Source organism: Panulirus ornatus, chromosome 2, assembly GCF_036320965.1.
Source record: "Panulirus ornatus isolate Po-2019 chromosome 2, ASM3632096v1, whole genome shotgun sequence".
NCBI lineage: Eukaryota > Metazoa > Arthropoda > Malacostraca > Decapoda > Palinuridae > Panulirus > Panulirus ornatus.
Genome location: NC_092225.1, coordinates 90,465,037 through 90,480,626, shown reverse-complemented (window position 1 = coordinate 90,480,626; position 15,590 = coordinate 90,465,037). Strand labels below are relative to the sequence as shown.

The window sequence follows — 15,590 nt, the reverse complement described above, 5'->3', positions numbered from 1 at the left end:
TTGTCAGCTGTTTTGTGTTGTCATTGTTGTTGGAGAAGGTGTGGTTTTGTGGATGAGTGTTATAATTTCAACTCCTTGTTGTCTGTCATATCCTGCAGTTGTGTGGAGTGAGGTGAAAGTTACTGCTATGAATAGTGTTGGAGATAAGTATGGACAGAGTGTACTTATAACTTAACAGGGTTTCCATCAGCAGAACCTGCTGAAAAAGTTCAATAAGGCTTTTTGGTACTAGTAGACCATGCTGGGTTTAAAGACCTCATGGCATATGCTGCTACTTATGTCTCTACAGTTTTGAAAAGGGGCAGTACCCTTCTTTCCAGTGTTCAATAAGGGGTAATAGCAGTTGTCCACAATGTTCATCAAAGGGCAGTAGCAGTTGTTCTGATGTTTGACAAGGGGGAATAGCAGTTCTCGCTGATGTTCAACAAGGGGCAGTAGCAGTGGACACTGATCATGGATTAGACCTGTTGAAACCCAATTTACCTCTTCCCCTCACTGCAGTAAATCTTTTGGGGTAAGTTTTCCAAGCTTTTGTTTTTTGAGGTTTTATGACCTGTAACCCCAAATGTGGGAGACTTTTTTGGTGTCGGGAACTTCTTCAGCGGGTATAATTTTTCTTAGCTGATAATATAGTCTTCCTAGACCACCTCAGCTTGGGGCCAGATCCTAACATAGAAGTGCTAATATTTGGAACTTAAATGTGTGGAATTTCACCAACACTTTCGCAGTATGAATTTAGGTGAATGTGTAATGTTTTATGTTCAGGAAGTTTTTATTTTTATTCTAAGACAGGACCTATCAGTTTTGAAACTTTTCATTTATTCCTTGAAGCTTCAGATTCTAAGATTTTAGAAACTCTGTTTAGATTTTTTTTTTTTTTTTAGCCTTTTAGTGATAAAACAGTGTTAGTGATATTGTTACCTTCTACAAGAGTTCCTTTCTGGTACACTGTCGACTTTGGGGTTAATTTGTTTGGACGTACTTAAGATTAGCTTCTTAGGATAGGCTTTTCAGGTAAGTTTTCACAAGGTGACTTGCTGCCCTCATGTTCTGAACCTAAGGGGTAATTGGAAGAGGAGTTTTTTAGTGAGTTAGCTCCTCAACAGTATTCATAAGAATTTTTTTTGTTATGATGACCTAGTTGTGATGTCAGTGAGATACATAGAAATGTCCACATACAAGAACCAACTCATTTTCATTGATATGGGATTTGATAGTTTGATAGCTAAGATTCTGGCAAAAAATGAAACCAGTAAGTTATGAAATACCCCACTCTTGATTGCTTTTTAGATAACTACTTGAGAACATTATATTTTATGCCCATTCAGTACCTGAGAGAATTTAAGGAGGTCACCAGAAATTATTGAGGGAACACCGCTTTATTCATGCAGGATTACGAAACTTTTGCTGGCTCACCCTGGCTTGTGTGTTAGAGCTTATAATGCCAGGAGGGTGCCATCCATTCTGGCATTTCTGAGGAACATTTCCTTAGAGGAGTTAACAAAATAGGTCTTTGACATCCTGCAAACACTTTTGTTAAATGGTACTTCTCTCGAGATATTGAGGATCTGGTTTCAGTCATTATCTTCATCCTTATCTTCACATGAATACAACCTTCACTGCTAATTTTTCTTATTACAATAAACTTTATAATTGTATTTGTCTTTGATATTTTGGTTAACTTGATGATGGGACAGTTGGATTGCCACCTCAAGACAGAGGATCACTGTAGTGGATAAGGGTGGAAGACGATTTTTATAGTAATGTGCTACAAGGTACCCATTAGGTTAACTGTTTGTGGTTGAGACATTTTTCACTAATCCTCTTCCTTGTTGGCATGCTCTCAAAGCTCAGAGGACAAACTGACCCTGAAGAGATAGGTGAGGGTCCAGCAAGTAGGTTTCTAGGTTGCTGCCTCTGGCCCTACCATCTGAGAATTTGAGGTCAGCATAACTTATGTGTCAACCCACAGGAAAGTAATGTCATCACCAAGTGGAGGTTGCTGAATGGCAGAAAGGCATTCCCCAACCAAGGTGTAGGCTGCAACTACTGAATAGATGGTAAGTTAGAGGTTAAAGGTATTAACCTTGCCAGAAAGCTGGGGTTAGAGGTTCTGACCCTTGGGATCTTAGAGAATCTTTCAAAACTCAAGGAACACTGCTCCAGAGAGAAAAAGTATCAATTTTCAAAACTTATTTTCCAGAATTTGCATGGGTGTGGAGTACACGTGAACAAGGTGGTCAAGCAGGCAGTATTCTCCTTAGCTCTGAAGACCGACAGATTATCTTCAATCCGGAGTACAGTTCAGGAACTGCAGCCATTCGAGGAAGCGAACCTCTTTTCTCTGGTTTTCACCATTACTGGGAGCTTAAAATGACTTCAGCTGTGTATGGTACTGACATTGTAAGTTGATCTTCCATACATTTTGTGATGTTGACCTTATAGCCCATATCCTTTAACTGTACTCAGCAGAAGTTTTTACCTTTCTTGAAATTTTTTGTTTTGGATGAAAATTTGATAACTAGAAAGAACAAATTTTGTAAAGGATTACACTCTTGATACAATTGATGTAAAACTTGTCAAGATTAAAGGATACCAGGTACTGCGTAAGGTTCATCAACACTGATTGAAGTAAGATGGGATTAGTAGTGGAAAAATTTGATTTATTGTAACATACATGATTGTGTTGAGACTCATAAGGATTAAAGGAACATTGGTGGAAATAAAATGGTTGGGGCCCGGTTGTGCATAGGGGACTCTGGTTTCATTGCATTATACAGGATTGCTACTGAGTGGATGTGAGTGAATAAGACCATTTCATCATATCTTCTTGGCACTACCTTGCTAATGTGGGAAATGGCAAATTTATAGGAAAAAAATTGCAAAAAAATCAAATTGACATCTAAATAAAGCTAAAGATTGTCTTCTCCCAAATTTGTCGTCGGTATAGTAAAAAGTTTTAGGAAGATTTATATTAGATTTCTTTAACACTTTTCTGAAATATGGCTAAGCATTAACCTCTGCAAAAAAGTCATTTTAATGACGGCCCCATAAAGTACTTGAAATCACTGAGATGTAAAGTTTACCTTGTCCATTGTATGGGGCTTGTGGAAAGGTATCTGTATCTAATGGCCCAAAATATGCATTTAACCATATGAAAGCTTTTAAGATACCCGTATGAAATAAAAATGGAAAAGGGGGTCTAAATATATTGAACCAAGTTACACTCTTACCAAGTTTCAAGTCATTGTGCACAAACTGAAGGAATAGTTCTATATTGTTCTTCATTGAAAAGAAATTAAGAAATGGCAAAAACAGTGTGGGGGAAGACGAAATAGAAAAAAGTGATGGTGTGTAGAGAGATAAAATAAGTGTCTAAATGATACTGGTGATGTTGCTTAGTAATAGGTTTTTGATAAATGTTTGTTTGACCTTTACCTCTTAGAATCCTTTAAAACAGCCAAATGAAAAAATGTAAAAGTTTTCATTGCATACTGAGCCAAGGAACTGAAACTGAAGGAATGGATGCCAATATTTTATTGATGGTTAGCAAAAAGATGAAAATAGAAATAAGGATAATAAGAATCAGCAAAAGTATGCACTTATAGTGGAGGGAGACATTATTGATATGAAAATGTTATTTGCCTTCAAATTCTTCTAGAATTTAGATTAAGATCTAAACACAACATAACAGAAAGTGCTGATACCCATTTCACTTGCCATCAGCTGCCAAAGCTTTCCCTGGTTTTGATATAGTAAATCCTTATCCATGAACTTCTTATTTCATCATTACTTTTATCTGTGGAATGGATAGCACATAGTGCTCACAACAGAAATAATCGAGTTTAACGAAAAATGAATTGTGTGAGTTAAATGTTGTCAAGTGTTATGTGTGACAGGTAGAGATTTTGTGTTTATGGACAAAATGTATGCAGATTTTGTGTGTGTGGGTGAGGCAGATAGAAAAGACAGCTACCTCGGTTAGAGGAATGCAATTTTGCAACCACTAAAGTGCTGGCTCACTATGCAGCCATCACTAACCCTCCAGATACCAAGGGAGATAGGACTGGTTAGACACCTCTCTGGTTGGTGGTTGCTTATCAGCCACTGCCTACATTGGTATTCTCATTGAAAACTTTATTCCTTTATTGTCCTTAACACTCAAACAGTAGAAGTCATCATATGGTGACTTATGTAGTAGGGCAGTTTTTTTCTTTCCAAAGTAATTCTGATGTGTAAATATATATATGTATATTAATGTAAAGTGTGGTGTTGTTAGACTCCATATAGTTACTCTGTGAGTGAAAAGTCATTATTGATGTGGTTGTTTAATCATCTTTAGACAAAAAGGGGTACAATCTCAAGTAATTTGTCACTCCAAAGGTGTTATATAATTTAATAAGCAAGTAAATTTTGAATATATGTAAATGTTTGAAAATCTCTGTATATATATGTGAATAGAGCAGGGTAAAATACTGTATACATGTGTAGGTAGAGAGGGTGAAGTGTAATTACTTTGAGGTGTTTTGGGCATATGGAAAGAATGCAAGAAGCGAAGTTAACTCGGAAAGTTTATGATAGTACAAATTACCTGTGAGGTGGGGAGACAGAGCAGAAGAGAAATGGGGGAAGAATGGGTGAAATTATGTATGCAAAGGAAGAGAAATGGGGGAAGCATGTATGGAATGGCATATACAAAGGAGGTATGTAAGACTGGGGGTAAATGGAGACTTGCTAAAGCCACCTCCTTGATAGATCCCATAGGGAACAGGCATCAGATAGATAAATAGATAGATCTGACTAAGCATGAATATTGGCATCTCAAGAAAGCTAACGGGAATGTCTTAGGAAAATTTTTTCTGACTTTCCTATGGTAAATTACTGTCTCTTATGTGGTGATGCTTCTGTTTCTGCCATATGCATAGCAGTGGTTGATGTAGTGGAAATGGAGCCATTTATTCCCAGTTTCCCCAAGATGACCTCTTCTTCCAACCCATGGTTCAGCCATCTGTTCTGAGGCTGTTAAGACAAAGGATCAGACATATCGGATTTGGCAAAACTTACCTTCCTCCGACTTTCATTCAGCATTTATCACTGCCAATAATCATTGCAAATACATTATAAGTGATGCAAAGCATTCCTTTTCTCAAAGGAAGTGTGATAACCTATCCTTATCATCCACTGGTCTTTGGCTAAGGGCATGGTTAGCAACTTCTGTCACTCTACCTTTCGTTCACTTCCCCATTCTGATGGTACTGTATCTGTCTTTCCAGTAGACAATGCAACTTTCTTTGGTTCATGTTTATCTTCTAACTCTACCTTGGTTGACTAACATTCCTTCACCCCCTGATGCTTCTCTTGATAATCCTATGCCCCACCCTGTAATCTCTTTTCAGACTGTTTGAGATGTGCTTCTGTCTCTGGACATAAGCAAGGCTTATGGTCGTAATGGCATCCATCCCCATGCACTGAAAGAGTGTGCCCCTGACCTTGCGCTGCTACCTTGTCTGCTCCATTTTGTTTAAAATCCAGAACTTTTTCCTCTTCTTGGAAGTATGCAGTTTTACATCCCACCTTTAAGAAGAGCAACCATTATAACTCCTCAATTTATCATTGTGTTGTTTTGACATCTACCATTTCCAAAGTCTTTGAATCCTTCCTCACCTTCAGTATCCTTAGACATCTTGAATCTCACAGTCTTCTCTCCAATCACGAGCACGGCTTCAGTAAGGCGAGATCCACTGGTGATACTCTTTCGTCTTACTATTGGCTGGTCATCATCCCTGAAAGATTTTGGGGAATCATATGTAGTTGCCCTTGCCAAAGCCAAAGCTTTTGATGTGGGGGTTTGGCATCTGGGTTTCATTTCTGATTTTTTTTTTCTCCCACACTGCTCCCTCATATCTAGCTTTTTTTTTTTCTGGCCACTCTGTGATTTTTGATGGATCAGCCTCCCCAAATTTTCTCAATCAATATTGATGTCCCTCATGGTCCTGTCCTGTCTTGTGCACTTTTTCTTCTGTATATCAACAAATTTCTCTCCACAAATAACCGAGTACACTCATGCTCTAACTACTCAGCAATGCATTCCTCCACATCCTTCAATTTCTGTTCCTTCTTCTCTCACTCGATCTGCATCTCATCTCGACACAACTTCCTCAATAAACTTAGACAGGACATTCCTGTGGGGTAGATGAAATCTGGTTAAGTTTAATGCCTTCAAGACCCAGTTTCTATCCATCCCTCAGTCGAAAATTCTTCACAACTTTTCTCCTTTGGTAGTTCTGTATTTCCACCTCTTGACTCAATGAACAGTCTTGGTATTGCTGTAACATCCACTCATCCTTGGAAACCCCACATTACAGAACTCATTGAACATGTTTGGTATTACTGTAACATCTTCTCTCTGTTAGAAACCCCACATTATGGAAATGACTTGGTCTGCCTCTTAAGAAACTAGGCGTCCTGTTTAAACAATGAAATTCCATTTCTTCAGGAGAGTTGCTCTGTATATATAAAGGATTGTTCCGTCCTTGTATGGAGTACTGCTCTCACATCAGGAATGTTTTTAGCTCTGTATCTGTGCTTGACAGAGTTAAAAATGGTCTGACTTATAAACTCTCCCAGGCTAGCTTCAAAACTTAACCTGTATGTATATGGGCGTATATATATGTATATGTGTGTGTGTATGTGGGTGGTTAGGCTTCTCTTCGTCTGTTTTCCTTGTGTTACCTTGCTGATGTGGGAAATGGCGATAAAGTGTAATAGAAAAAAAATATGTATACATATGTGTGTTTGTGTGTGTGTGTATTATATGTCCTTTACTTTTACATACATGTCTTTCACAAATATTGATGAATCATTTTCATAGAATTTACATCAAATTCTCAACTCTGCTGTTCCCTCCATCTTCTACCCCCCATACCAGGACCTCTACTCATTACCACTATGCCAAGTTCATGTAAGGTATAGTAGCTCATATTTATTTACATATCTTTTACATGTTTTCTTTCATTTTATAATGGGAAACAAAATTGGAGAACTTTAATTTTGTCTGTATTGTGATTCACAAATAGAAAATGGCCTGCCAGAGTTGATGATTTAGGCATTAATCCCCATTAGTGATTGGCATAGTTACATTGTACTCTAATACCACTTAACTGCTAAGGATGGTTAACAGACTACTTCTGTTCCCTTCATGCTTGGCCTCAGTTTTGCTCATTTGTTCCAAGTCCAGACTGCAGACCATGGAAAGTTCTTTCATGCAAGCAGGAAAAAGGGCAGGGTTTACTCCTGCATTTTTCAGATGAAAGCTAGGGATGACTACAGTTTTGTTCTACTTTTACTCATACATCTGGTTTAACCTCAACTGGTCTTGGGCTCTCTGACCATTAATTGACTCTTAGTGCACCATGGATGGGAGGTAAATGAAGTAGCTTAAGTGGTTGTCTTTTCATGAATTACTGTTGTCAGTGGTAGAAAAGGAGTTGTTACATGGGAATATTAAGGAACACTGAATGTTTCAAATTTTCCGTACAGTCCCTAGTTTCCATTTCAGACTTTTAAGATTCATGTCATGTCATTTGTAATAGACTGAAACCACAGTCCTCTATCCACAATCTGGCCCAAAAGATTGTCCATGGTATTCCCCAGTTGCTTCATATGCCTTTGCTTAGTCCATTGACAGCACATCACCCCCTACAAAGTACATCGCTCATGTTCACTCTGTCCTGTGCATGCCTTTTACCCTCCTGCATGCTTAGGCCCTATGCACTCAGAATCTTATTCACTCCATCCTTCCATCACCAGTTTGGTTGCCCTTATCCCTCTCTCCTTCATTTCTAACTCATCTTTTTAACAACCTCTTCTTTCTCTTTTTCTTCACATGTCCAAACCATTTTAGCACAGTCTCCTCGACTCTCTCAGCCATACTCTTCTTATTACAGCTCTCTTTTGCTCTATCATTACATACTTGATCATCTTTCCTTGCACCATATATTGTCCTTAGACACTTAATTTCTAATGTACTCACCCTTTTCCTTATATTCTCATCAATAAACCATTCCCCACGTCCATACAACACTGCTGGGATTGCTATACCTACAGATATACCCATTTTTACCCTCTCAGGTGGTGACCTCTCTTTTCTCACATTTTTCAGTACTTCCACTACCTTTTGTCCCTCACCAACCCTATGACTGACTCACCCCAGCTTTCATGGCCCCTTTTGTTGTCCTCTCCACTTTTTGGCAGTATTGTATGGCCTAAAACAAATTCAGCTGTTATTTATAGTGCATATCATGATGTCATGGCTCACATACCTTACCTAAATTACTGTATGTTAAGTACAGATTATTTGCTATGTAGAAATGTGGGTAGGCCAGCTGATGTTTGTGTACTTTTTTGTTCCTCAAAGCTGCTGTCATTTGCCAGCAGAGAGGGATGTTTAGTGGGCATATCACTCTTTTGGTGTTTTTTTTTTTTCTTTCTTTTTCCTCCCTGCAGTTTATGAAAAGAATTTTTTATGAATAGGTGAACAAAGGAAATATTAAAACCATGATTTCTCATGTTATGAAATGAGGCTGCTAGCTTTTGCAGTGTAAGCAAAAAGTATTATTTTCCAGACTGGCCAGACCTGAATTATTTAGATTTGTAACTTTTTTATATATATGATTAGATGCACAGAGAACTATCAGTACCATTAATTTTTCTTACAAATATAGTGTGAAGCATTCCCAGTTCAGGAAAAAGACATTATTTATTGGACTGACCAATCTTAAGCACAGTTGGTGGAGGTGCAACTGGTGGCAAGTTCTAAGAGATGTTCAACCATCCATTGTGGTTACTGAGGCCTCCAGGCAGCTCCAGTAACTCATCCTTTGTTTGGGTTGCTATCTGTGGTCAGCCAACAGACCCAGCAATGGATGAGTAATTTGACTTGTGTCAGGAAATTACATGTGTAGATTGATGCCATTAGCACTGTTCTATGTCAAATGTCAAATGAATTTCATAGAAACAAGAAGGGTTAAAGACCAGGGAAAATTTGTTAAATCTTGCAGTGGAGGGAAAATTTGTTAAATGTTGCAGTAGAGGGAAAATTTTTATTTGTCTGCCTTGGACTAAAGTCAAGCTTTGCAGTGTATGATTATTAAAGTTCACTCATCTTGAGCATCACAGTGGAAGGGTTAAGGCCTGCATTAGGTTTTCTTCAACTCCTTAGGAAGATGAGTACATGTACTTTTTTTCCCAACGAATGATATGATGGAAGAAATAACCTTTTCACAATTTGTTTTTGAATATTTTTTTTTTATGAAGTAAAAGATTATGATGGAAAAATCCATACATACCTCATTATCACTTCACATGGTGATGAACACGGGTTCATGAGAATTCACCTTACATGGGGGAGATTTTTCATAGGGACGTATTAAGAACCATGTGATGTCTAGCATCCATACATGATACTTGCATTTTTTCTTGCAAACATTATGTGGGAGACTTGAAATGTAAATTAATGAATTTATGTCAGTAGCCTTTTAAAGTTTAGAAATGAACAAATCATGATAATAAAGAAAAGAATAGAGTCCAAAAGTTGTCAGTGGCCATCTACAAATTATGTGACATAGTGGCCTGTGGAGTGTTCTGTATTGTTAATGGTGGAGGCATGAAAGTAGCCATCTCTTAGAAGCAAAGATAAAGAAAAAAAAAAAAATCAGAGCATTATCTATATCATAAGGAAGGAAAGTCAAAATTAGGGCTATAGGAATATTGGTCACAGCATGAATCTGGTTTGGGAGAGTTGATAAATCAAATTACTTAACTCTCATAGGAAAGTATGCCAAACTAGAGTTACCCCAGGTGAGAAAGCAGTGCTACAAACAGGGATGAGCCAGTCCTTTGTTTGATTGGAGTTAACACTTTAGATATTCCTCCAAAACAGCATATTACTTTGCTGGATTTTCATTATTTTTTGCTTAGAGGTCCTCATTGGCTATCCTTTTTATTCATGCATCAGCTTTTTTCAGCATTTTATTCAGGGCTTTGTAATTAACTTCTTCATTCATGACCAGTATATGGAATCTTCAGCTTTGTCCATTCCATCTTCATTCATGACCAGTATATGGAATCTTCAGCTTTGTCCATTTCATCTTCATTCATGACCAGTATATGGAAAATTCAGCTTTGTCCATTCCATTTTTCTCATATTACTTTCTTTAATCTTCATGCCATCATTGCTTCTCTTTCCACAGAACATTCTTACAGTACTGCACACATCTGTTGCGGCTTAAGTTAATGTCTGTTCAAGTGAATCTAGATCACCCTCATCCTCCTTTGCACCATTTCATCATTATCAGTGAACTTCTCATTTAATATCTCTTGGAAGTTAGATGTAGAATTACACTTTCATTGCTATCATTTTCACCTTTAATTTTCCATTATTTGTCATCCATGTTTCGAATCCAACATAACACTGCTGTCAGAAATCTGAAAAGCCTTCATCTGATCTTTAGTGGACCTTAAACACTGGTTACCTGAAATGTATTGTTGATACTCTCCTTGTCCCTGTCTCCTCTCTCCCTCTACCAAATATACTTTTAATGATTAGTAATGATACTTGATGATAATAATGATCAAATTTTTTTATATATTTCTTATTTGGTTGCCATTTTCTGCATTATCAAGGTACACATGTACATAATTCATACTGTCTGCCTTTATTCATTCCCATCGCCACCCCGCCACACATTAAATAGCAACCCCCTCCCCCTGCATGTGCGTGAGGTAGCACTAGGAAAAGACAACAAAGGCCACATTCGTTCACATTCAGTCTCTAGCTGTCATGTATAATGCACTGAAACCACAGCTCCCTTTTCACATCCAGGCCCCACAGAACTTTCCATGGTTTACCTGAGACGCTTCACATGCCCTGGTTCAATCCATTGACAGCATGTCGACCCTGGTATACCACATCGTTCCAATTCACTCTATTCCATGCACGCCTTTCACCCTCCTGCATGTTCGGGCCCCAATCACTCAAAATCTTTTTCACTCCATCTTTCCACCTCCAGTTTGGTCTCCCACTTCTCTATCCCTCCACCTCTGACACATATATCCTCTTGGTCAATCTTTCCTCACTCATTCTCTCCATGTGACCAAACCATTTCAAAACACTCTCTTCTGCTCTCTCAACCACACTCTTTTTATTTCCACACATCTCTCTTACCCTTACATTACTTACTCGATCAAACCACCTCACACCACATATTGTCCTCAAACATCTCATTTCCAGCACATCCACCCTCCTTCACACAACTCTATCTATAGCCCACGCCTCACAACCATATAACATCATTGGAACCACTATTCCTTCAAACATACCCATTTTTGCTTTCCAAGATAATGTTCTCGACTTCCACACATTCTTCAGCGCCCACAGAACTTTTGCCCCCTCCCCCACCCTATGATTCACTTCCGTTTCCAGGGTTCCATCCATTGCCAAATCCACTCCCAGATGTCTAAAACACTTCACTTCCTCCAGATTTTCTCCATTCAAACTTACCTCCCAATTGACTTGTCCCTCAACCCAACTGTACCTAATAACCTTGCTCTTATTCACATTTACTCTCAGCTTTCTCCTTTCACACACTTTACGAAAGTCAGTCACCAGCTTTTGCAGTTTCTCACACGAATCAGCCACCAGCGCTGTATCATCAGCGAACAACAACTGACTCACTTCCCAGGCTCTCTTGTCCACAACAGACTGCATACTTGCCCCTCTTTCCAAAAGTCTTGCATTCACTTCCCTAACAACCCCATCCGTAAACAAATTAAACAACCATGGAGACATCACACACCCCTGCCGCAAACCAACATTCACTGAGAACCAATCACTTTCTTCTCTTCTTGCACGTACACATGCCTTACATCCTTGATAAAAACTTTTCACTGCTTCTAACAACTTGCCTCCCACACCATATATTCTTAATACCTTCTACAAACAATCTCTATCAACTCTTTCATATGCCTTCTCCAGATCCATAAATGCTACATACAAATCCATTTGCTTTTCTAAGTATTTCTCACATACATTCTTCAAAGCAAACACCTGATCCACACATCCTCTACCACTTCTGAAACCACACTGCTCTTCCCCAATCTGATGCTCTGTACATGCCTTCACCCTCTCAATCAATACCCTCCCATATAATTTCCCAGGAATACTCAACAAACTTATACCTCTGTAATATGAGCACTCACTTTTATCCCCTTTGCCTTTGAACAATGGCACTATGCAAGCATTCCTCCAATCCTCAGGCACCTCACCATGAGTCATACATACATTAAATAACCTTACCAACCAGTCGACAATTACGTCACCCCCTTTTTTAATACATTCCACTGCAATACCATCCAAACCCGCTGCCTTGCCAGCTTTCATCTTCCACAAAGCTTTTGCTACCTCTTCTCTATTTACCAAATCATTCTCCCTAACCCTCTCACTTTGCACACCACCTCGACCAAAACACCCTATATCTGCCACTCTGTCATCAAAGACATTCAACAAACCTTCAAAATACTCTCTCCATCTCCTTCTCACATCACCACAACTTGTTATCACCTCCCCATTACCCCCCTTCACTGAAGTTCCCATTTGTTCCCTTGTCTTACGCACTATATTTACCTCCTTCCAAAACATCTTTTTATTCTCCCTAAAATTTAATGATACTCTCTCACCCCAACTGTCGTTTACACATACACATGCATATCTGTTCTTAACTCTAAACTCTACTTTGGAAATGTGGGAAATGGTGAATGCATTTAAAGAATATAGCGACAGGAATGGATGAAGGCAAGCAAGTATTAATATGTACATATGTGTCCCTTGGGATAGAGGAGAAAGAATACTTCCCATGTGTTTTGTGCATCTCATAAAAGGCAACTAAAAGGGGAGGGAGCAGGGGACTGGAAATCCTCCCCTCCTGTTTTTTAAATATTTTTATCTTTTTTAATTTCCAAAAGAAGGAACAGGAGGAGGCCAAGTGAGATATTCCCTCTAAGGCTCAGTCCTCTGTTCTTAATGCTACCTCAGATTTGGATGTCTAAATGTGTGTGGATGTAACCAAGATGAGAAAAAAGGAAAGATAGGTAGTATGTTTGAGGAAAGGAACCTGGATGTTTTGGCTCTGAGTGAAACGAAGCTTAGGGTAAAAGGAAAGAGTAGTTTGAGAATGTCTTCAGAGTTAAGTCAGGGGTTGGTGAGAGGACGAGCAAAGGAAGGAGTAGCACTACTCACGAAGCAGTTGTGGGAGTATGTGATAAAGTGTGAGAAAGTAGACTCTATATTGATATGGGTAAAGCTGAAAGTGGACAGAGAGATGGGTGATTATTGGTGACTATGTACGTGATCTTGAGAAGAAAGATCATGAGAGGCAAGTGTTTTGGGAGCAGCTGAGTGAGTGTGTTAGCTGCTTTGATGCATGAGATTGGGTTATAGTGATGATTTGAATGCAAAGGTGAGTGATATGGCAGTTGAGGGTATAATTGGTGTACATGGGGTGCTCAATGTTGTAAATGGAAATGGTGAAGAGCTTGTGGATTTGTGTGGTGAAAAAGGACTGGTGATTGGGAATACCTGGTTTAAAAAGAGATATATACATAAGTATACATATGGGAGTAGGAGAGATGGCCAGAGGGCGTTATTGGATTATGTGCTAATTGATAAGCATGTGAAAGAGAGACTTTTGGATGTTAATGTGCTGAGAGGGGCAACTGGAGGGATGTCTGATCATTATCTTGTGGAGGCAAAGGTGAAGACTTGTAGAGGTTTTCAGAAAAGAAGAGAGAATGTTGGGGAGAAGAGAGTGGTGAGTGAGTGAGCTTGTGAAGGAGACTTGTGTGAGGAAGTACCAGGAGAGATTGAGTGCAGAATGGCAAAAGGTGAGAGCAAATGACATAGGAGGAGTGGGAGAGGAATGGAATGTGTTTAGGGAAGCAGAGATGGCTTGCACAAAAGATGCTTGTGGCGTGAGAAAGGTGTGAGGTGAACAGATTAGAAAGGTTAGTGAGTGGTGGGATGAAGAAATAAGATTGTTAGTGAAAGAGAAGAGAAAGCCGTTTGGATGATGTTTGTAGGGAAGTAGTGCAAAGGACTGGGAGATGTATAAACATAAAAGAAAGTAGCAAGAAGTCAAGAGAAAGGCGTAAGAGGTGAAAAAGAGGGCAAATGAGGTGTTGGGGTGAGAGAGTATTGTTAAATCTTAGGGAGAATAAAGAGATGTTTTGGCAGGAGGTAAATAAAGTGTGTAAGACAAGAGAACAAACAGGAACATCAGTGAAGGGGGCTAATGGGGAGGTAATAACAAGTAGTGATGAAGTGAGAAGGACATGGAGTGATTATTTTGAAGGCTTATCGAATGTGTTTGATGATAGAGTGGCAGATATAGGGTGTTTTGGTCGAGGTGGTGTGTGAAGTGAGAGGGTCAGGGAGAATGGTTTGGTAAACAGAGAAAGGTAGTGAAAGCTTTGTGGAAGATGAAATGTAGTGGGTTTGGATGGTATTGCAGTAGAATTTATTAAAAAAGGGGTAATTGTGTTATTGATTGGTTTGTGAGGATATTCAATGTATGTATGGTTCATGGTGAAGTGCCTGAGGGTTGGCGGAATGCATGCATAGTGCCATTGTACAAAGGCAAAGGGGATAAAGGTGAGTGTTCAAATTACAGAGGTATAAGTTTGTTGAGTATTCCTGGGAAATTATATGGGAGGGTATTGATTGAGAGGGTAAAGGCATGTACGGAGCATCAGATTGGGGAAGAGTATTGTGGTTTCAGAAGTGATAGAGGATGTATGGATCAGGTGTTTGCTTTGAGGAATGTATGTGAGAAATACTTCGAAAAACAGATGGATTTGTATGTAGCATTTATGGATTGGGAGAAGCCTTATGATAGAGTTGATAGAGATTGTTTGTGGAAGGTATTAAGAGTATATGGTGTGGGAGGTAAGTTGCTAGAAGCAGTGAAAAGTTTTTACCAAGGATGCAAGGCATGTGTATGAGTAGGAAGAGAGGATAGTGATTGGTTCCCAGTAAATGTTGGTTTGTGGCAGGGGTGTGTGATGTCTCCATTGTTGCTTAATTTGTTTGTGGATGGGGTGGTTAGGGAGGTGAATGCAAGTGTTTTGGAAAGAGGAGCAAGTATGCAGTTTGTTGTGAATGAGAGGGCTTGGGAAGTGAGTCAGTTGTTGTTCACTGATAATACAGTGCTGGTGGCTGATTTGGGTGATAAACTGCAGAAGCTGGTGACTGAGTTTGGTAAAGTGTGTGAAAGAAGAAGGCTGAGAGTAAATGTGAATAAGAGCAAGGTTATTAGGTTCAGTAGGGTTGAGGGACAAGATAAGTGGGAGGTACGTTTGAATGGAGAAAAACTGGAGGAAGTGAAGTGGATTTAGCAGCGGATGGAACCATGCAAGGGGAAGTGACTCACAGGGTTGGGGAGGGGATGAAGTTTCTGGGAGCGTTGAAGAATGTGTGGAAGGCGAAAATGTTTTCTTGGAGAGCAAAAATGGGTATGTGTGAAGGAACAGTGGTTCTA

The 15,590-nt window shown here is 39.2% G+C and overlaps 1 protein-coding gene across 1 annotated transcript in view; it reads left to right on the top strand.

Annotated features, from left to right (window-relative positions):
- LOC139758265 (SPRY domain-containing SOCS box protein 3-like) overlaps positions 1-15,590 on the top strand; it is a 75,609-nt gene that overhangs the window by 7,337 nt on the left and 52,682 nt on the right. The window contains exon 3 of the mRNA XM_071679479.1: positions 2,204-2,403. Within this exon, the coding sequence (XP_071535580.1) occupies positions 2,204-2,403 (200 nt within the window). The remainder of the gene's footprint in view (positions 1-2,203; positions 2,404-15,590) is intronic.